The sequence below is a fragment of the Mustelus asterias genome, chromosome 13 (assembly GCF_964213995.1).
Source record: "Mustelus asterias chromosome 13, sMusAst1.hap1.1, whole genome shotgun sequence".
NCBI classification, from domain to species: Eukaryota; Metazoa; Chordata; class Chondrichthyes; order Carcharhiniformes; family Triakidae; genus Mustelus; species Mustelus asterias.
Window position 1 is genome coordinate 12,619,417 of NC_135813.1, and position 23,645 is coordinate 12,643,061.

Genomic DNA, 23,645 nt, shown 5'->3' on the forward strand with positions numbered 1-23,645 from the left:
GCTAGATGGCCTACTCCTGCTCCTATTTCTTATGTTCTTAAAGTATTGGAAGCCCTGTGATTGAGTAATAATTTTAATGAGATTTGAACATTGGATAGGTTATTCGCTCCCTTATGGTGAAAGCTTTTTATAGCTTCAGTAATTACTTACTGATCACGTTTTGGATATTTAGTGGATAGGTTGATTTGTAATTTTCTGTCTGGGTATTTGGGTCAGAAATGCAGTAATTTTATTAAGTGTTACTGGGCACATTGCAGGTTAGTGATGATATCAATTATGAATGACTGGACTGTTAATTGCCCATATTTTAAGTTTTAAAACTGGAATGTTGCCTGCTGCCTGTATAGAAATGAATAAAGGTTTGACTAGAAAGTGAATCCATAGAATCCCTACAGTGCAGAAGGAAGCCATTCGGCCCATCGAGTCTGCATTGATAACAATTCCACCCAGGCCCTATCCCTGTAACTCCACATATTTACCCCAACTAATCCCTCTAACCTACGCATCCCGAGGACACTGAGGGGCAATTTAGCATGGCCAATCAACCTATCCTGCACATCTTTGGACGGTAGGAGGAAACCAGAGCACCCAGAGAAAACCCACGCAGACACGGGGAGAATGTGCAAACTCCATACAGACAGTGACCCAAGCCGGGAATCAAACCTGGGTTCCTGGAGCTGTGAGGCAGCAGTGCTAACCACTGCACCGCCTAAGTGCCTAAAGTTGTTTTTTCCGTCTTAAAAGTGCTGAATTGCTTGAATCAGGTTTAAGTGATTGTCCTTGCATGTTTTCAATCTAGCTTGATTTTCGGTTCAATAGCTGGACCTTTTACATAGTTCATGCTGTTCTGCATAGGCTGCTATGGTCCAACATAACCATGTATGTACTTGCACAGACATTTCATGAAACAGCTGCAATTTTAGTATCAAAACACATTTGAAAATATATCCGTGAGAAGCTCATGTTGTTTTCTATTTGTATCTGCTGAAATATTATTTTGTATAATCCTTCTTACAATAAGCTAAATTAAGTTTTTTTAGCCTGAGCCATATGATGTTTTTCACTAATTTTCAGTGCATGCTGCAACAATATAAGGAAGCAGTGTTAGCTCAGCAGCGCACTATTTCATATATCTGATGCATAAAATTAAATTAAGATTTGTCGAAAAGAGCAAGTTAAATGGTGTTTGAATGTTTTAAAATTACAAGGGTTTTCTTTCCGAAGCACAGCAAATTTAATTACACTGCTTGAACTACCTATGTAAACAGTCCATTCCCCATAATTAAATGATGGATGGCACATACTTAATACCTAGATAAAACAATGGTGACACTAGTGTATAGGAAAGGTATACGTGACAAAAATTATGGAATTGACTTCATAGAGTTGGCCTCTTCTTAATCTTGTCTTATTTTCTTAGTATCCTGCTTTTTTTGTATCTGTCAGTGCCACAGATATAATTAGATCTAGATAATCCAATTTAGTATATGCTTCCCATACATGTCACAATTGTGTTTCTGTGCATTCCAACAGGGGCACCTGGGAAGTACTCAGAGTCGAGGTCTGCTGCCTTGTGTGGTTTTTGTTTTGAAAGAGTTGCTGCCAACTTATCATAAATGGCGCTACAACACCTATGGCGTAAGAGAGGAAATTGGTAAGGATTCTTATACAAATCATTATGTAAACCTGCGTTCCAGTTAGGACACAGGTCTTTATAGACCCTTATTGTGTTCTCAAACTCTCAAAACATTTCGTATATAAAGAATTAGATTGTGCAGTTATTACTGTAGTGCAAGTAGATACAACCACCATTTTGATACTCGGCAAGCTACCATTTTGATTCTCATCAAGCTCCAATTAACAGTAATGATTGTTGATCTATTTTTGGCGGTGGTGGATGAGGCAGGAATGTTGGATAGGGCACTAGGAGAACTCCCTGCAGATAATGCTGTGAAAGCTTCAATATTCATCTGAGCCAGCAGAGCAGTCTGGCAAAACTTTGACCTCTTCCCTGGTAGATGATGACTCTGATAATGCATACTACTTCAGTAATTTATTGCATTGGCAAGTTTGGGAGTAGGGAGAATGCTGATTTTTGAGCCAATGTTAGATTACCTATTTAAACTACTGGCACATTTAAAGTATGTACAGATGCATAAGTGCCAAGGGTGCTTGCTGCCATATTTAAGCTGCTATATGTGGCATGTATTATTTGATCAGATAAGTGGGTTGCTTTAATACTTGTTCCGGGAATAGAGTCCAAGATTGTAAAGCCCTGGAAATGGAAGTAACTTGGTAGTTTGAATACTTACATTAAATTGCTCACAGCAACAACTGTTCTTTAATGGTATGGTTTCAAATAGTAGTATATATGTAAGTTCTGTTCATTCCCATTTTCAAAACCTAAATTCATCATGTCTGTTTTGATACAAACTTCCAATAGTACATTGGTAATTGCATTAATAATTTTGGCTGTGGCTACATATTGTAGTACCTGTGTAGTATGACTTACTTGTGTTTACACATTTCCTGACTTCTGTATGGAAGAGTGCATCAGTGAACCTACACTAGTGAAGCTTACAAATTTTTATTTCTTCAGCCACCATACAGTGTCTTCGTCCTACCGGCCCCATTGGCACCAAATTAATAATTTTATTAATCTATTGAGATGCCGAGAAACCAGTAATTGTACATCGCAATAGAGTTCATACATTGCTTGGAGATCTTTTCAGTGTGCGGAGTAGAGAAGCAAATGTTGTTCCAAATAATTTTTTGTTCAATACAATTCTCAACAATGCTGCAATAGGGAATAATGGTCTCAGCCCAAACTTGTCAGATGCTTAAAAGTTTGTTTGTTAGTCACAAGTAAGGCTTACATTAACACTGTGAAATTCCCCTAGTTGCCACATTACGGTGCCTGTTCGGGTCAATGCACCTAACTAGCACGTCTTTCAGACTGGGAGGAAACCAGAGCACCCGGAAGAAACCCACACAGACACGTGGAGAACATGCAAACTCCACACAGACAGTGACCAAGCCGGGAATCAAACCCGCTTCCCTGGCGCTGTGAGGCAGCAGTGCTAACCACTGTGCCACTTGCTTCTTGATTTCAAGTGCTGATTGGAGTTCAGACATGTTCCAGCATAAATAATGGGGAAAACCATCCGAAAATAGTTCTATTAAACCTGGAGATACATCAGTTCGAGTAGTGCATTTACTGAATAGATACTGAGATTGTTTTGCTTCCTAATGACTAAAGTTTTCTTTAATATGTGGTTGTTGTTTTGAGTGACTTTAAGATCTCAGTATGCATTCCCTAGGCGTTTTTAGTGCGCATGCACTTTTGTCAAAGAGAGATCTGTGCGTTACTCCATCCAGCTTAGCAAGAACATTCCCATAGCATTTATTTGCTTTGTCTCCCTGGAGAGCAGGAGAAAGAACGATGCAGTTCACTTCAATATCTTGACAGGTTGTGAAACCTGGTTCAAGTGTCACAAGAACACCTTGTGATCGAATAGTCAGTGCTTTTCACATAATAAATCCCAAGCTGCTTTATGGGATCTGTACCCAAAAGAAAGTTGACATTCAACCACATAAGAAGATATTCGGATAGGTGAGGAGCATTTTGAAGGAGGATGGAGAAGTGATATGTCCCTTCACAACACTTGCTCTGCATTTTTATCAGATTGTTGGTTCTGTAAATTAGCTCTCTGATCCGCCAGTTACAATTCATAACATCCAGTGGATGGCTGTAAACCATTTCAAGGAACAAAATATCCTTATCGCTGGGCTATACACTAGAAGACTGGATAGTTCCCATACTTGTCTGATACCTTCACAAGCTGGAAAATCAGTGCATTGCCAAACCATTCATTTAAAGCTAAAGCTATAAATGGACACAATGCTAGTGATATGAAAAGCACAGAATAATACACCAAAGCACAATTCATTCTGATTTTGCAGAACAAAATTTTTACTTCGAGTCCTCTTTAAAAAAGTATCCATTGAAATTTTTATGTAAGTGCAGGCCTTACTCCCTGGTGCCATTCCTGTTTCACCATTCAATCCTTTTAATTGAGAAAGGAATAAAGTTGTACTTAGTAATAGACACTGGCAGTCAAATACTCGATGTACAACTCCATATTGCTTTCTATTAAAAGAACAAAACGTTGATTTGTTCACAAAAGGCAAATGTCTGAGGAAATTCCACATCTTTTAGATAGATAGATAGATACCCTACAGCGCGGAAAGAGGCCATTTGGCTCATCGAGTCTGCACCGACCACAATCCCACCCAGGCCCTACCCCCATATCCCTACATATTTACCCACTAATCCCTCTAACCTACACATCTTAGGACACTAAGGAGCAATTTTAGCATGGCCAATCAACCTAATACGCACATCTTTGGACTGTGGGAGGAAACCGGAGCACCCGGAGGAAACCCACGCAGACACGAGGCGAATGTGCAAACACCACACTCCACTTTTCTCAATCAACTGTTAATGTGTATTAATTCTGCAGCCAGAGATAGTCCCCCCCTACCCCCACACACAACCTCCAAATAGCAAGACAACTTCCTCAGTGAAACATGCAGCTGCAAACCATTGCGAGTCTTTAACTTGTTTGTAATCGGAGGGTGATGATTTTGGTGTAATTAGTGTGTGTGATGACTTTGGTAATCTTTGGCTCAACTACTGCACTCGCTCTTGCACCAAATATTCCTTTCAAAAAGCAGTTAATGAAAATTTAATTTAAATTTTCCATATTTGGACTAATTTTAAAAAACTGTAAGGAAGAGTTTAACACATGCATTTTATGGCACAGTGCAGGACAAAACTTTCCACCTGTCACAAGGAACAACAGTTAACTGAAGGTTGCAGTTGAAGGGAAGTGGGCCAAACAGGTGGATCCTAGATTGGATTTAGAATGCTGGCTATTGGAATTAATGTCTGCTAACCATGTTCATATTATATAACCATGCTCCAAAATTACTCTGGAAACAGGTTAAATATTAAGAGATCGGGAGAAACAAATGCAACAATATTCATCTTTGGTCCCTCCTAATTTAAAAACAAATGATTTATTTGAAATGAGCAAAATGTGTGCAGTTACCTGTATAAACAATTGTGTATGATGCATTTGTAATCCATTTCCAATTTCATGCTCTTCTTCCAACCTCACAGGTTGTCTGATTTTTGAACTTATTTATACCATCCTGCACCTGAATTCAGCAGAGGAATCTCAATGCAGGTATGGCGCAAGGTTGCATGCTAAATTTATTTTTAGGAAAGTCTGATTACAGAGGAGGGCATTGCTTTGCATAAGGCTTAACATTTTTCTTTCCTCCATTTAGTAACTCTCTCAGTCTTCAGACTTTGTGCACCCATTGTTTGGCAAACACAGAAGCTGGACAGGCCATCATAAATATAATGGCTGTCGGGGTGGACACAATTGATGCGGTAATGGCAGCACAGCCCAGCAGGTATGTCACACGACAGAATTTGGTTCGTTTGATAAGTTGTATAGTTCCTATGCACTCCAGTTAACTTCCTTGCACCATCAGCAGTACAAAGCTTTTTTCAATCTCTTCTTTTGAAGGATGTGGGTATTGCTGGCTAAGCCAGCATTTTTATTAAAGCCTGTCTTTAATTGTCCTCGAGATGGTGGTGAGCTGCCTTTCTTGAGCCACTGCTGTCCAGGTAGTGTAGCCACACCCGCAGTTCTTTTGGGGAGGATTCTACAGATCGATGTCACTTGAAAGCTTTATAAATGCACAATACAAAATGCCTGCATTCATGAAACTGTAAAAGACCGAATGGTAGGTCATGTGTAAAGGGTGCCATTTAATTGGTTCATATAAGAGCAGTCACACTTGGTAAGCTTCAAATAATCTGCTGTAAGTAGGCGGTTATTTCAATTTTAGGGGGTTTTTGTGTGCATGGCATATCAAATGATGAATAGGTAATTTTGTAACCTTTGCCGGTCATTATTTGCCTAGCATTCATATTGGGTACAGTGCAAAACTGTTTCTCCGTTCCTCAGCGGTAATGACATCTTAAATTTAAAAAAATGTTTATTTTGTTCAGCTCTGTTTTTCTAGTTTCACTGAACAAGATTGCACGATTATTGAGCTGAATGGATAGATATTTTTATGCTGTACACTCATTTTCACTAGCAACTGTCTTGACACTACACAAACTAGTTTCATGTTGGCAGCCTTAGTTTTGACCAAGGAAAGAAAATCTTCGGATTACTTACATTGCTGTGCATTTAATTAAATAATTAGATAGGAACAAGTAAAATAGATTAAAACATTACTTAAAAAGTGTAAAAAGGAGGACTTCAGGTTGCTAGCGTGTTGGAGGGTGTTTTAGGGTGAGGAATCTGGGTGGGCTTCATCTTGAACTGTAGATTTGGAGGATTTAAATTGGGCAAGAAGGTAGAAAAGAATTAAACTAAAATGAAAGGAAATGAATGCCTGTGAGAAAACCGGTGTATTTATCATTAACAGTAACAAGTTGCATTTAAAGAAAGCATTCATATTGTGCCTTCGAAGTGCTTTCAGTCCAGTGAAATTCTTAGAGCCGTCACTATTCTAATGTAGGAAACACAGCTCCCACAACAACAAATTGATAAGAATAGATAAAAGCAAATTACTGCGGATGCTGGAATCTGAAAGCAAAAGAGAAAATGCTGGAAAATCTCAGCAGGTCTGGCAGCATCTGTAAGGAGAGAAAAGAGCTGACGTTTCGAGTCCAGACGACCCTTTCGTTTTGAGTCCAGATGACCCTTTGACAAAGGGTCGTCTGGACTCAAAACGTCAGCTCTTTTCTCTCCTCACAGATGTTGCCAGACCTGCTGATTTTCCAGCATTTTCTCTTTTGGTCATAATAGATAATCTGCTTTGTGTGGTGTTGATTGAGGGTTCAATATTGGCCTAGCCACTGGAGATAAATCCCTACTCTCTTTTGGATTTTTTGGAGAGAGGGCAGATGGGGTATCAGTTTAATGTCTCACATGAATGATGGCATCTCCAACAGTACACAATTTCTCAGTACTGCACTGGATTAGCAGCTTTGATTTTTGTGCTCAATTTAACAATATCTTTAAGATGGAAACACCTCAAGGTATCTCAAATAAGCATAATCAGCCAAAAATTGACATTAAGCCAAAGAAAGGAACAATTAGGGGGATGATTAAAAACATGATCAAAGAGGTAGTTTTAAGGAGGATCTTAAATGAGGGGGGGGAAGTGGAGAGCTTTAGAGTGGAATTAGTTTCAACAATATCCTGCTGAAACGTCTTTGACTCCCCACCTGCTTTTCCTCCTTTAAGAGCTTATTTAACTCTTTGACCAACGTTTTAGTCTCATGTCCCAGTACCCAGTATTTCCTCCTTTGGCCCATTGTTAGTTTTGGTCTAAATGTACCATGGAACTCATTAGATCTTTTTAACTGCATTAAATGCATCATACAAATGCAAGCTGTTGTAGGTGCTTAACAATTAATGCTGGGGTGTTAACATTTTTGTAGGTTGGAGAAACATTTTTAAATGATTTTGATCCAAAGTTGAAGGTACAACATTAAATACTATGGGAAAAATTATAATTTAAGATTTGAAACAGACATTGCGAGCATTACAATGTTGCATAGCCATATTGCTTTGTCTTTGGTTCTAAAGACTGATGCATTGTACTAAAGTCAACCACAGATAAATAAATGGGAGTGAAAGAATAAAATAATTGCAATTACTGACAAATTTTACCTTTTAAAGAATATTGCAAGTGTGAATCTTGTGCTTCTTCCTAAGGTCGAGCATTTATATATCTGCTGGTTTGCCAATTTACAAATATAAATTTTATCTAACTTCCTGCCTTTCTTTCCCTTCCATTCTCAAACGACCATCAAAACTGCAAATGCCGCAGTGGATCTGAAGGATCAGGTCAGACCCTCATTCAGACGATCAAACTAGCATTTTCTATAACTAACAATGTCATCAAACTGAAACCATCATCAGAAATGGTATCGCCGCTGGAACAGGCCCTAACACAACATGGTATGTAATAATCGTGAGAAGTAGCAAATAATCAGAAATAACATTTAGGAATTGATGGAATTGTTACTGCTGTTGATGTTTTGCAGTCATTTTTAACCTGTTCTCAGGGGTATACTAGATATTAGTTGCTGAAGGAATAATGCTAGGGGAGCATTTAGTGACACATTTTGGGTTGACAGAAGGACCGAAATTGACCAATTACAAATAAAGAGGAAGCTGAAATTAATTTCTTGCTCTGGCAGATGTTAGTTGTATATCAGTTGTATTTAATTGTATGCAGGTGGAGGGCATTAATTGGGCTTTCACGAGTTCACAATAGGAGATACTTACTGAAACTGATGTGGTTGAGTTTGGTGATGTGTGCTTATAATGTTTTGCTTTGTAAATAAATGTAAAGATTGACTTCAGTATCATCCTTCACCTGGCTTTCTAGAATAGATATTCCTTCTGTTGATAAGTTGAATGTGTAAACTACTTTTGAATCTCATGGGCTTTTTGAGTATTTTGTTCAGACAAATATTAAAAATTTATCAGGAGCATGAATTAACCAGTTTACAAAAATTACTTAATTTCTAAATGCTTAATTAAGCGGCACTGGAATAAGCATCAAATAGGAATGTTGTGTCCAATGAGTTTCTACCGTTGATTTTGATTTCCGCTGACCTTATATCACCTCTATGAAATGATGCCTTCTATTTTGGCGCTATAAAAAAAACACATTTCAGTTTGTATTGTTGATTGTGCTTTCTGCGATTGTAAGTGTGGCATTGATAGCTGTGTATTGTTCCTTGGCATCTTTCCAGCTGGCTAAGGAACACTTTTTGAAAGTGGATACAAACAATTTTAAATAATAACATCCTTTAAATTAACTGGGTGGCTTGACAGATTAGAAATCAAAGATTAGGTGATAGTTTGGAAAAAGGGGCAGTAAAACTACAAGTTAAAGACACTGGTGGACAAGATTCTTCTGTCTTTTTTTGAGCAGAGAGTGGCAGACTGCAAAGATATGAGGGGGAAGAAAGGATTATTCACAATGTGGACATGAGCAGAACTGATCTTTCTATTGACTGATCATAGCTCGCATGCTCTTTATTCCCACTCAGTCGTCACTGACTGTTGTAATCCTTTGGTGCAATCTTTCTGTAAGTCTGGTGGTACCAATATGACGATTGTGACTTTGTTCTTAAAGCAAGATCATTTTATTTTATGTTCATGTTAACTATTTCAGGTACCCACGGTAATAATTTGATAGCAGTTTTGGCGAAGTATATATACCACAGGCATGATCCTGCACTGCCACGTCTTGCTATCCAGCTCTTGAAAAGACTTGCAATGGTAGGTTATGTTTTGAAGTTAATGCATCCCAAGTTGGAACTTTGGCCTATTAAGGTTGCTGATCTCAATAGAAATACTTGTATTGCTATCTGATTTCCTGGGGTTGGCAGGGGAAAATCAACCAAAAGTTCTCACTCCCGATTGCTGCCAAACACTGCTGGAAGTGTGCCAATGAACATAATAGTTAAGGACAGAATTAGTAAGCAATAGACCTTGTGGCACCTCGAGCCTGCTCAGCCCTTCACTGTGATCTTGGCTGATCATTTTCCGCAACTCCACATTCATGCCTGCTCCCCATATCCCTTGATTCCCTGAGAGACTAAAACTTTGTTTTGGCCTTGAATATATTCAACAATGGAGCATTCATGACCTTATGGTGTTGATAATTCCAAAGATTTCAAAGAAGACATTTCTCCTAATTTAAGTCCTAACTTATCGATCCCTTATCTTGATACTGTGCCCCTGTGTTCTAGATTCCTCAGCTCAGAGAAACAACCTGTGTCTGTCCTGTGCAGCCTCTACAGAATTCTGTTTATTTCAATCAGATCACCTCTCATTCTTCTAAACTCCAGAGTATATAAACCCAATTTACTCAGCCTCTTCTCATAGGACAACCCTCTCATCCCAGGAACACAATTGGTGAATCTTTACAGTACTGCTTCCAGTGCACGTATAAACTTCCTCTGATATGGAGACCAAAATTGCAGACTGTATTCCAGTTGTGGTAGCACCAAAGCTGTGTACGGTTGTAGCAAGACTTCTTTATTCCTGTATTCCAATCTCCTTGCAATAAAGGGTGACATGCTTCTCAATTGCTTGCTGCACCTGTGTGCTAGCTTTGTACGCACAAGTCTCTTTGAACATGAGCATTTGAAAAAATATTTTGCTTTTATATTCTTCTGACCAAATTGGATAACCTCACTTCTACTCTAACTGTAACTGTTACCCACTCAAATAGCTTATCTCTGTCTTTGCAGCCACTTCGTGTTCTCCTCCCATCTTACTATTCCCATCCAGCTTTGCGTCATCAATAAACTTGGGATACCTTATTCTTGGTCTCTTAGTAAAGTCATTAATATAGATTGAAAATGACTGATGCCAAGCACCGATCTTTGTAGCACTGTATAGCTTGCTAACTTAAAAAGTGAATTTATACCTAAACCATGTTTCCTGTCCATTAAGCAATTCTCCATTCATAATAACATGCATTCGTCTTGAGTATCAACCTTTTGTGTGGCACCTTACCCAAAAGTTTTTTGAAAATTCAAGTACCTGACATCCACTGAGAAACCCCCCGCCAATCTATCCTAAGCTCATCAAACACTATTTCCCTTCTACAAAACTATATTGAGTTCATATAACAAGTTCATTGTTATCACTTCTTTAATAATAGAATCCAACATTTTCCCGATAACTGGTGTCAGACTAAACTGGCCTGTAGTTTCCCTCCTTTTCTCTTTCTCTTTTTTCTTGAAGAGCAGTGTTATGTTTGCTGACTTGAAATCCACCAGCCATTCTAGAAAATGGGTAATTTTGGACAATCCTAACCAGTGTATCCATTCTCTCCGGAGTAACCATGGATGTATTGCTCGAGAGCGATTTTGAAGGATTATCAAGCCATTCAAGGTGTGACAAATCTCAATAATGTATCTTTCACAATTTGAAACAACTATCTATATTCCACCCACTCAACCTTCAGCCCACAAAATCTTGACCCAGATCCTGCCTTCAGCCTTAACTGGGAAACAATGTTATTTTGGGGCATTGTAGTACTCTGATGTGGAGATTAGTCATTTTTCCATTTTATTTTGATGAGTTCCAGTGCCATAATCCAGATTCAACAATTTGCAGAAACAGATTTGCTGAACTACCTGCTTTACACTAGTGACATGCCTTTAATGGTAATTTTAAGTTATATATTAGATTTGTGTACACTGCATTGGGGCCTGATCTATGGCCAGGCTCCAGTTCTGAGTCACGGTGTCAGTTAAGGCTGAAGGCAGGATCTGGGTCAAGATTTTGTGGGCTGAAGGTTGAGTGGGTGGGTGGGATATAGACAGTTGTTTCAAATTGTGCAAGATACATTATTGAGATTTGTCACACCTTGAATGGCTTGATAATCCTTCAAAATCGCTCTCGAGCAATTCATTCTGTTTTTAACTTGTTTGTAACTGTACAATGAGAGGAGTGAATGGGGAGATAGATGATACAGGAAGAGGAGGAATGCATAATACAGTGTGGAAGCTCTGTTTACTATTCCTCTATCTGTCTCTACCAGCAGTGTGTTTGAGTAGACGTTGCTTTGAGGCACACTCCTCGGTTGTTGCTGATTTGGACGTTCTTTATCATACATAGTGAGTTTAGATTTTGAGACTCAAATTTCCCCCTCCCACTCTAAGTGAATTATGAATAAAGTTAGAAGGTTATTACTTTGATTTGTTGATGTAAACCTGTTGAAGGTAATGTAATAGAGATCCAAAATCTGCAATAAGGGCGGCATGGTGGCACTGCTGCCTCACAGTGCCAGGGACCCGGGTTCAATTCTGGCCTCGGGTCACTGTCTGTGTGGAGTTTGCACATTCTCCCCATGTCTGCATGGGTTTCCTCCGGGTGCTCCGGTTTCTTCCCACACTCCAAAGATGTGCGGGTTAGGTTGATTGGCCACGCTAAATTGAACCTAGTGTCAGGGGATTAGCAGGGTAAATATGTGGGGTTACGGGAATAGGGCCTGGGTGGGATTGTGGTCAGTGCAGACTCGATGGGCTGAATGGCTGCCTCCTGCACTGTAGGAATTCTATTCTATTCTAATATTCAGTCAACTAAGTGCCATTTTATCACGTTTATCTTTCTTACAAACTTCATTTTATTCCTGCCATGCCTATGTGTATCACTTAGCATAGTGTAATTATAAAGTGTATGTAGAATATTAAGCACTTCCTTCACAAAGAGTATGCTTATAAAATGTTAAAAATTATGGATGCCCTCTTAAAAACAAACAATGAAATCCATTGAGGTCTATCACCAAAAAAAGTAGCGTTCTTTCAATAAAAGCCCGATGAAATAAGTAAGGTCTTTGAAAGGGTCTGAACTGAACATCCCACATTCCCAGCTGAAGGAGAGCAGATGGTGAGAAGACATTACTTGGGGGAATGGGGACGTTAATAAAAGTACCATCGCGAAGGGCCATGACCCATACATTGAAACATTTCTGTTATGCTTTCCAGGTGGCTCCAATGTCGGTGTATGCCTGCCTTGGAAGTGATGCTGCAGCAATACGTGATGCATTTCTCAATAGACTGCAGAGCAAGACAGAGGTGCTTGTTTTCTTGTTTCACAACATGATGCTGCTCATTTCCTATGATACTGACTCTGATAAAAGTAACCATACAATATATTTGACTCTAATTAAAATTCTGAAGGGAAGTTTAAAAATGAGAACTGTGCATGCAAATGGCTCCCTCCAGCTGTTAAAATGCTAAACAACTTTTTTTCTATGATTCAGGACATGCGGATTAAGGTGGTGATCTTGGAGTTTTTAACCGTTGCTGTTGAAACGCAGCCCGGCTTGATTGAGCTCTTCCTGAACCTGGAAGTGAAAGATGATGCCGTTGGGTCAAAGGTGACAAATAAAAATTAACCTGTCGCTGGAGGGCTCGCCTCACAGTGCAACTAAAAGCTGAATGTCACATTGGCCAAATTTAATTACAAACTAATGGTTCTGTGACATGTATTCATAGGAGTTTATCCTGGGGGAATGGAGCTGTCTGCAAGTGGTATTGGAATTTATTGACTCCAAGCAACAAGGAAAGTACTGGTGCCCCCCTCTAATCCACCGTGCTGCCATTGCTTTTTTGCATGCACTGTGGCAGGATCGCAGGGACAGTGCCATGACAGTTTTGCGAGCCAAGTATGTTCATTTTTTGATAATTATGAAGTGTTTTTGCTTCTTTGTGATTCTCAATCTATATTTTTGTCTACACAGCAGCATTGGTTTCAAAAAGTAAGGCCAGAAAATGCAGCTAGTTACAAAATTAGTTACATTGATCAGACAGCTGTTAAATTATTGTACAGTTTGATTTACGCTGTTAGCCTCACTAAACTAGGAAAGCAAAATGGTCTAGTTTCCTCTAAAAATGAATCTATAATACCCAATGATCGATGGTGGGTGCTGTTTTTCAATTTATCACGGGATGTGGGATTCGCTGCCAAGGCCAGCATTTATTGCCCATCCTTAGTCGCCCATAAAACTGCCTTCTGGAACTTCTGCAATCTTGAAGCTGCTCCCACTGTTTTGTTAAGTCGTGAGTCCAGGATTTTGACCCAATGACGTTGAAGGAACAGTGATAAGTTTCCCAATGTTGGTGATGTTTCCATGTGCCTGCTGTCCTTGTCCTTCCAGGTAATCGAGGTTGCAAGTCTGGAAGGTGCAATTGAAGCCTTGGTGAGTTACTTTGTAGATGGCACACTGTGCTCCCAAGTTGCACCAAGGAGAGAATGAATGTTAGATGGATGGGGCACTGATCAAGCAAGTTTCTTTGTTCTGAATGATATTGAGCTTCTTAGTGTTGTTGGAGCTGCACCCATCAAGGCAAGTGGAGTATATCCTATTTTGATTTATGCCTTTGAATGGAGTGACCAACACTTGGGTGGGGGGAAATTAAGTGACACTTTGGCATGGGGGGACCATACAAACGCACAGGGGTTGCTGCCGATTGGACAGCTGGGAGAAATGCAAACATGCAGATGTATTCTGCACGTACACAAAATTTAAAGGTCTGAAATACGGGAAAAAAATACATTCCAGCAACATACAATCCAGGACACAGGACAGTCATCTTAATTATGGGATGATCTCATAAAATTCAGAGTAGTTGGTCAGCCTGGCTGAGAAGAAAGTGGGCAGACTTTGGTCTATTAGGCGATCAATCATTCAAACAGACCTACTCTTGTGACCACGATTTATGGAGCTGGTGCAGTTAGGTTTCACTAATGGTGACTCCCAGAATGTTAGTAAAAGTAAAACTCGTCAAAGGACTGCAAGCATTCTGATCTTAAGGGGAGACACTTGAGCTGGTGGTGTAACGGGGGAAGTCACGTTAAGATTTGTGGAAAGCACAAGAGATGTTTGGCAAAGTGACCGCTTCATCTGCACTTCCTCTGTGTAGTGGGGACAGTGCACCATACTAAATTGGTAGAAGTACACTCAAATTTCTGTCTTGTGGAAGGAATGTTTGAAATTCTTTGCAAGAATGTAGGTTGAGGTGGATTGAACATGCTGTGGTTACATGGAAAATTGCCAGGGGAAGGGTAGCAAGATTTTGGGGTGGTAGAAAAATGAACAAGGGTATTATAGAAAGAACCAATTTCTTGGAAAGTGCAGAGGGAAGTGAATAAATATTTGAAGGGAGATTTGCATTTATTTAGAGCCTTTCATGATATCAGGACAGTCTAAGGTGCTTTGTACCCAATGAAGTATTGTTGTAGGAATTTGGTTGTAGATGATTGAAATGCAGGAAAATAATCTAGTTGTTGTGGAGATTCGTATGGGCAAGATGAGGAAAACAGCAAAGGCTGAAAATAGAGGCTTCAGGAATATTGTCAAGGATGGAATCACTTGTTAAGTTAGTTGAGTAAAAAACATTTCAGAGGCTTTAATGGAAAAAGTGCTTCCATCGGAAGTGTGGCAATGAGAAGTAAAACAATTTGAGTCTTTAAGGGAAATTGGAAGAAGCACGATCTGGGTTGTTTTGGACGTGCCTCTAGGCTTGGAGAAGATGTCTATGGAAGGCTTGTTTCCAGAGAGGGTAAGAGAGATGATCAGAAAAGGTTGGGAATTAAGAGATGGATTGCATACAGGTGAAGGAATGTTAAAAATTGGAAGCATAGTTGAACAAATTCTCACGGTCAGCAAAAGCAGGAAACAGTACCAACACCGTTATCAGCGAAGTAGAGGAAGAAGTTAGGGAGGGGACCTGAATACAATTGGAACAAAGATTGTTCCTCATAATCTACAATTCATGGAAGTGCGTAACTGTGGTGAAGATAAGAATAATAGTCATTTAGAATAATTCCTGTTTTATTTGTCTCAGCTGAAATTAAAGACATGCAATCAGTAGGCACTGAAAAGAAAAAATAAACAAACAAAGGAAGTTTAGTTTAGATGGCTGCTTCGTCCATATTCAACATTTCTGTGCATCTAAATTATAAATAATTCTATTAATTTAAAAGTTACATTGAGATGATATATATACATGTTGTGGGAGAGAACCAGATATGTCATATTGTGAAATCTTGTGGGGGATAGAAAAGAAAGTTGTTAAATTCAGAGGGGTGCTAAGCTGCTGTAACTGAATTGGAGGTTCCCTTCATTGTTGGTGAATCAGTGGGTATTGGTAGATTAGCACAGATCCGTTTATTTTATTCTGTTTAAAAAAAACAGTTGGTTACTCCTTGGAGAGTTGAGGATAGAGGCAATTTAAAGAAACCGAAAGACTCGATTGTTCTTTTAACCAAGTCAAACATTTGTGTAGGATGCCTTTAAATACTGCAACTCAACCCACACTGGTGAATGGGTTTAATTAGACTTTTTATTATCAAAACGTTATTGCAAAAAAAGTATTTTCTTTGAGACTACAGGTTTTTTGGTGCAATGAATTTTATTTTTCAGGGATCGATTTTGGGAAAATTTGACATCTGTGCTTTTTGGCGAACTGCCAGCACCCTCAAACATTACAGAGGTATGACTTTTATAAACTTATTTGTAACAACCCAACTTTCAGTAGATTATCATTTTTTTTCACCAGAGTGCCTCGTGATTCTATTTAGGTCGTCTTCATTTCAAATGGGAAGCTTTGGCTGCAAATTTCACGGCCGTTAACATTACTGAAAGGTTTTAGTTGTAGATTATAATTGTGTTTAGCAACACCTTTCAGAAAGACACTGTCCATGTCCGAAGTGGTCCCTTGTGAAACTTGGGCATGCTTTTATGATGATGCAAGTTATGCTGAGGTCTTCTGGCCTGTCTATTAGGCTCTTGCTGCCTCCTACTAAAACTATGACTGGTCATTCTGTCCATTATACTCCTGTCTCCAAACTCCTATGTGGCAGTGAACATAAAGTGAATTAATATTTGTAAGCAATGTACAGTTTAGTGTGTTCTGCATTATTGAATGTGGCCATAATTAAAGTTAGTTCTTCCTCTATATAGAAGAGCATCCTGGAAACCTGTGCCTTTACCCTGAAGATCATCTGCCTGGAAATCTACTACGTTGTCAGGTACAACTCTTATTGATTCAGAAGCAGCAGCAGTTAAGTGGTCTTTATTAAATTGCAAGTTATCCCTATAATAATAGGTATGGGTGGATCCCACCCTTGATACGGAAACACCCATGACCAGCACATTCCATTGGCTTAGCATTTCGGCCTGATCGTAAGATATGGGAGCAGAATTAGGCCATTTGGCCCATCGAGTCTGCTCCACCATTCAATCATGGCTGATAGGTTTCTCGAATCCATTCTCCTGCCTTTTCCCTGTAACCTTTGATCCCCTTGCCAATCAAGAATCTATCTATCTCTGTCTTAAATACACTCAGTGACCTGGCCTCCACAGTCTTTTGTGGCAATGAATTCCATAGATTCACCACCCTCTGGCTGAAGAAATTCCTCCTCATCTTGGTTCTAAAGGGTCATCCCTTTACTCTGAGGTCGTGCTCTTGGATCCTAGTCTCTACCACCAATGGAAACATTTTCCCCATGTCCATTCTATCCAGGCCTTTCAGTAGTCTTTAAGTTTCAATGAGATTCCCCCTTCATCCATATAAAATCCATCGAGTACAGATCTAGAGCCTTCGAACGCTCCTCATATCAAGCTTTTCATTCCTGGGGTCATTCTCGTGAACTTACTCCGGGCCCTCTCCAAGGTCAGCATCAAGGCGCCCAAAATTGCTCATAATACTCCAAATGTGGTCTGACCAGAGCCTTATAAAGGCCTCAGCAGTACATCCCTGCTTTTGTATTCTGATGTTCCCTTCTGTCTTTCTATAGTTGTGCCCCTTTCTGTGTTAGGGGCACAAAACCTTTTTGATTCTCAAAGCCCAAGTCAGGATTGTGATGAAATACTTCCCACTTGCCTTTCTCTGTAATCTCCTCCAACTCTACTGTCCTCCTCCTTGCCTTTTGAGAATTCTCCATTTTAATCACCTGTCCTAATGGCAACTGTGCTTTTAGCTGCTAAAGTCCTAAGTTCTGCAATTTGCTCCTTAAACCTCTCCACCTCACTTTCCTCCTTTAAGTTTTCGGTCACTGCCCTAATATCTCCTGCGTAACTCATTGTCCAGATTTGTTTGATGATGTCCCTGCAAAGCGTCTTTGGATATTTGTAGTTATGTAGCACTTTTAACTACTAAGTTATCATTGCCATTAGGCTGCAACAGCAGCCTCATGATGGCCTGCACTAGTTCACTTTAATTTGTTCAAGTTAATTGTGGGAATGTCTGGAAAGTAAAAACATTTAGCTGATAAAATTCCTCTGTGGTTACGTTGGAACAATTATGGGGACTTATAACCATAAGGTTGGAGACCTGCTTTACTTGCAACAGTTGGTGTAAAGCGAATTTTAGTGAAAGATAAATATTTTTGCTTATCTGTACAATGCATATTGCTAAATGTGCCAGTAAATTGCTATTCATTTTAATATATTTGATGTCTTGGTGTAAATATGGTAATTACAGTTTTAAAATTTTTTACCCAGTCAAACACTTCAAAATTATCCTCTGGTTTGCAGCTGAGCAAACTCTGCATGCTCTATAACTCTGTATTTACAGAAGTTTTAGTTAAAGGATTTGCACACACAATTTTCTTATTCCAATTACAGTCGTAGCCTCTTCAAGATGTTTGCGCTTTGTGTGTTAGAGGAAAGACATTATTTCGGATGAATGTTTTTGTTTTTTTAAATGGACTGGCTGAATGAGGAACAGGATTTTCTTATCTGTGCAACTGCAAACTTATTTTTGATTTATTTTATGCGTTAAGTAAATTAAATCTGTGGTTTTAAAAAAAAATCCTATCTGTGAGAATTAACAATTATGTCAGGTGTTTGCACTGGGTTCACGAAACCAACTTAGTCTTATCTTTTGGTCATTTTTCTTTTGATTGGTGAATTCTGCTGCATTGCATTACAGTGGTGCAAAAGTTTTGGTCCAGCCCTCAATGAGCCAAACATGAATTAAAGAATGATGACTATGTCTAGATAGTGTTTGATTCATGCTATTTTGTCTACCAGGGGTTCTCTGGATCAATCCTTAAAGCACACGCTGAAGATGTTCTTTGATAAGAAGCGGTATGAATATTGGTCTGAATATATCAAATCTCTTGTCACCCATATGATGGAGACAGAAACTGAGGGAGCCGCCACATTTCTAGAGTTCCATATGGTAATCTCTGCGTGGAGAATGGTTCTCGTTCTGGCTACCAGCTATGTAAGGATAAAATATCATTGGTTTTCTGAGTACTAACATCTTAACGGAAGTTTAAGTTTAACTTTCAAAGATACTTTGGTTCTGATCCAACTTTAATAACTATTATGGTGGTAGATGCTAATGATGTGGAGATGCCGGTGTTGGACTGGGGTAAATACAGTAAGAAGTCTAACAACACCAGGTTAAAGTCCAACAGGTTTATTTGGTAGCAAACGCCACTAGCTTTCGGAGCGCTTGCTGCCCCTTCGTCAGGTGGAATGGGAGATATGCTCTCAAACAGGGCATACAGAGACACAAACTCAATTTACAGAATAATGATTGGAATGCTAATCAAGCTGATCAATGCTAATACAGCTAATCAAGTCTTAAAGGTACAGACAATGTGAGTGGAGAGAGCATTGAGCACAGGTTAAAGAGATGTGTATTGTCTCCAGACAGGACAGCTAGTGAGATTTTGCAAGTCCAGGCAAGTTGTGGGGGTTACAGATAGTGTGACATGAACCCAAGATCCCGGTTGAGGCCGTCCTCATGTGTGCAGAACTTGGCTATCAGTTTCTGCTCAGCTAATGACATGACACATCTGGGCCATCTAAATATTTTTTTAATTTGATTTATTGTCACATATTAGCATACAGCGAAAAGTATTGTTTCTTGCGCACTATACAAAGTATACCGTTCTTAGAGAAGGAAACGAGAGAGTGCAGAATGTAGTGTAGAGAAAGGTCAACTTAATGCAAGACAGGTCCATTCAAAAGTCTGATGGCAGCAGGAAAGAAGCTATTCTTGAGTCGGTTGGTACGTGACCTCAGACTTTTGTAACTTTTTCCTGATGGAAGAAGGTGGAAGAGAGAATGCCCGGGGTGCGTGGGGTCCTTAATTATACTGGCTGCTTTGCCGAGGCAGCTGGAAGTGTAGACAAAGTCGATGGATGGGAGGCTGGTTTGGGCTACATTTATGACCTTTTGTAGTTTCTTGGGCAGAGCAGGAGCCATGCCAAGCTGTGATACAGCCAGAAAGAATGCTTTCTATTGTGCATCTGTAAAAGTTCGTGAGAGTCATAGCTGACATGCCAAATTTCCTTAGTTTTCAATCCAACTGAATATAGCTGTTTAGAATCTGACCCACTTCCCTCAATTTCCCTGCTTTGTCTGAAATGTTGCCGCACAATTTAAGGTATCACCTTGTTTTGTGGGGACAGTGGTGATAACCATGTTGTAGCCTGTCCAGTGATGTTGCTGTAGTGTCTGATGCAGCATTTGTACAATACTTACACCAAAGTTAAACGCACAAAAACTGTCAATCCTGTTTATGGTGGTGAGTGACAATAAATAGAATAGGACCCTGTGCTTAATGCTCCTGCCTACCGTCTTGTATCTCAATGTGCTTGTGGTGGAGCTGAAACACCTTAGGTTCTCATTTTACATGGGGAAGGAAAATCTTTCATTTATTCTAACACTTTATCACCCAAGTGTCTCAAAGCATTTAGAAAGTACTCTGCCCTACCCTCTGTAGGTCTAACGTGTATGACCTCTCATTTGCTTTAATTGAAATTCATTTGTCACACTTCCCATTCACTTAATCTATTATCTCTTTTTTAGTTTTAAGCTTCCATTTACATTGCCTACAGTGCCATCTTTGTGCCATCAGCAACTATGGATATGTGGCTTTCTATCCCATTATCTTAAGTCATTAATAAAGATGATGAATTGTTGAGGCTCCTACACAGATCCTCATGGGACGCCATTAGTCACAAGCTGCCCCACAATCCCTATTCTGTCATCTTCTACACAGTCAGTTTCCTAACCAGGTCAATCATTTACCTTCAATTCCATCAGTGTCAACTTTTTACTAACAGACTGACTTCATCAAATGCTTTCTGGAAGTCCACATGAAGTAACATCCGTAAATATTACGCTACTTTAGTCCCCTCTTCAAAAAAATTCAATTGCGTTCATCAGGCTTCACCTATCATTTGTAAATCCATGTTGGCTCTCTGATCAGCTGAAATTTTATTTATTTATTCTAATTTTTTTATTGGCGTCACAAGTCGGCTTACATTAACACTGCAATGAAGTTATGGTGAAAATCCCCTAGTTGCCACACTCCGGCGCCTGTACGGGTACACTGCAGGAGAATTTAGCATGGCCAATGTACCTAATCAGCATATCTTTCAGACTGTGGGAGAAAACTGGAGCACCCAGAGGAAACCCACGTAGACACGGGGAGAACATGCAAGCTCTACGCAGGCAGTGATCCAAGCCGGGAATCGAACCCGGGTCCCCGGTGCTGTGAGGCAGCAATGCTAACCAATGTGCCACATGGTGTTCAGGAACTCTATAATTATAGGTTTGAGTAATTTTACAACAGCAGGTGTATAATCCATAATTTCCCTTTGTCATCTTTCTTAATAGTAGAGTGGCATTTATAATTTTTCTCTTGTGTTATCTGCTCAAGCCCTGGAGTAGCCCTATGATACTGAAGCAGAGGAATGACAGGATGTGGTCAGAATGGGAAAGGCAGCATTTATTGTCCTTGAGGACATTAAGTCAACCATGTAGTGTGAAACTGGGATACATATAGGGTCAGACTAGATGTCTTCTCAGTTGGATATTTATTACAATTGCACAACGTAATTTTCTGGTACTAGCCCATAAATGAATCAAATTTATTGAATAATTTATGGAATTTGAACCTGAAATCCTTTGGTTGTAACCTATTAGCATTTGATTTTTTGATTTGATTTATTTTCATCACTTGTATTGGTATACAGTTTAAAGTATTGTTTCTTGTGCACTATATAGACAAAGCATACCATTCTTTGAGTACATGCGGAGAAGGAAAGGAGGGGTGCAGAATGTAATGTTACAGTCATAGCTAGGGGGTAGAGAAAGATCAATTTAATATAAGGTAGGTCCTTTCAAAACTCTGATGGCAGCAGGGAAGAAGCTGTTCTTGAGTTAGTTGGTACATGATCTCAGACTTTTGTATCTTTTTCCTGATGGAGGAAGGTGAAAGAGAGAATGTCTGGGGTGTGTGAGGTCCTCGAGTATGCTGGCTTTTCCGAGGCAGTGGGAAGTGTAGACGGAATCAATGGATGGGAGGCTGGTTTGCGTGATGGACTGGGCTGCGTTCGCAATCCTTTGTAGTTTCTTGCTGTCTTGGTCAGATCAGGTGCCATACCAAGCTGTGATACATCCGGAAAGGATACTTTCTATGGTGCATCTGTGAAAATTGGTGGGAGCCGTGGCGGATTTCCTTAGCCTCCTGAGAAAGTAAAGGCATTGTCCCCATGTGCTCCAGCATGCAAAATGCCTATATGCCCTGGTAACCATGATTAAACTTCTCATTTTCAACGAAAAGTCCGATCAGTCCTTGTTGGAACTTGATTTATGGGGCATGGTAATAAGGGGAAAATCTGGCAAGGCCTTCGCCTGGTGACTCTAGCATCAGAAGCGAGAAAAGGAGAAATTGGGATTTAGTATGGGAGGGAGTGGGAAGAGAGTGGCAGTTGGGAGGGAAGGAGACTGTGTGGGTGGTATGGTGGAGTGGGGTGGAGAGCGCTGGATTCATCGCAGCAGGGATTAGCGTGACAGTGTGACGTGGGGGTCCTGGAAAAGTAATCTACTTGGCCCATGAGCAGTGAAATAAAATACTTATCTTGAGCCAGCTGCTTCCACCTTGTTTTTGCTGCTGAGTTTCTCAATTATCATTGAATCCCTATAGTGCAGGAGGAGGCCATTCGGCCCATCGAGTCTGCACCAACCACAATCCCACCCAGACCCTATCCCCGAAGTCCCACGCACTTAACTAATCCCCCTGACATTAAGCGGCAATTTAACATGGCCAATCAACCTAACCCGCACATCTTTGGACTGTGGGAGGAAACCGGAAACCCATGCAGATACGGGGAGAATGTGCAAACTGCACACAGATTGACCCAAGCCGGGAATCGAACCTGGGTCCTTGGCGTTGAGGCAGCAGTGCTAACCACTGTGCCACCATGCTGTACGATTACATCCAGCCATGAATGGTACAATCGTAGCCATGAATGATTATGTAAGCATGACAGCAGGTGTCAATGTAGAGATTGGGCGTCATGTTCCCCATTTTAAATATTTTTAACCCCTGACCTTCTCGGGTCCAATCTGAGGAGGTGTTGCTAATATTTTGCAAAAGAGCAAGTTTGGTGAATCACTGCTTTATGAAATGCATGCAGCCAAGCAATTGAGCTTTATTCTTAACTATTTTATTCCCCAGGTGGAGGTGATGCATCTCGGTGATTGTTCACTACGGCTGCGGCTACTACAAGATGTTCTAGAGGGAACTAAAGTTTTGGTGAGTTTCTTCGTTTGTAATTGCAATGATATTCACAGTCTTAGCTATGTTAGAATTTGAGCAAGTGTCCAGCATATAGAAACCCCTTTTACATATTTTCTGATGAATGGTTTTGCTACATATATTTAAAAGGGTTGCAGGTTGTTTTAAGAGCTGATCACATGATTTGATGGTTATGTTATTAGGGTGTTGGCGGAAGCTGCTATTGTACTCTTTGTACTTTGTGCAGTGCAGAGAACCAACATCTCTTTCAATAAACCTGTTGGTTGTTATTTCGAATCCACGTGTCCGAACCACACATTTTCTTTTTGAGCAGAGCTCCACGCCCCTACATAGTCAGGACATTACAGAAAGAAAATTGGTGATGAGACGGGATTTTACTTCATTGAGAACATCGAGAAAAGATCTTAAAGGAGTAAGAAAATATTGTGGGTCATCACAC

At 39.9% G+C, this 23,645-nt stretch overlaps 1 protein-coding gene across 3 annotated transcripts in view; it reads left to right on the forward strand.

Moving 5' to 3' along the window:
- nup188 (nucleoporin 188) overlaps nt 1-23,645 on the forward strand; it is an 89,876-nt gene that overhangs the window by 36,165 nt on the left and 30,066 nt on the right. The window contains exons 21-32 of one of the 3 annotated variants that reach the window (XM_078226322.1): nt 1,534-1,654; nt 5,186-5,252; nt 5,356-5,484; nt 7,927-8,057; nt 9,286-9,392; nt 12,617-12,706; nt 12,895-13,011; nt 13,130-13,299; nt 16,060-16,129; nt 16,600-16,667; nt 18,673-18,868; nt 23,126-23,203. In XM_078226322.1, coding sequence (XP_078082448.1) covers nt 1,534-1,654; nt 5,186-5,252; nt 5,356-5,484; nt 7,927-8,057; nt 9,286-9,392; nt 12,617-12,706; nt 12,895-13,011; nt 13,130-13,299; nt 16,060-16,129; nt 16,600-16,667; nt 18,673-18,868; nt 23,126-23,203 — 1,344 coding nt within the window. The remainder of the gene's footprint in view (nt 1-1,533; nt 1,655-5,185; nt 5,253-5,355; nt 5,485-7,926; nt 8,058-9,285; nt 9,393-12,616; nt 12,707-12,894; nt 13,012-13,129; nt 13,300-16,059; nt 16,130-16,599; nt 16,668-18,672; nt 18,869-23,125; nt 23,204-23,645) is intronic. The other 2 variants (XM_078226324.1, XM_078226323.1) reach the window with 2 other exon arrangements.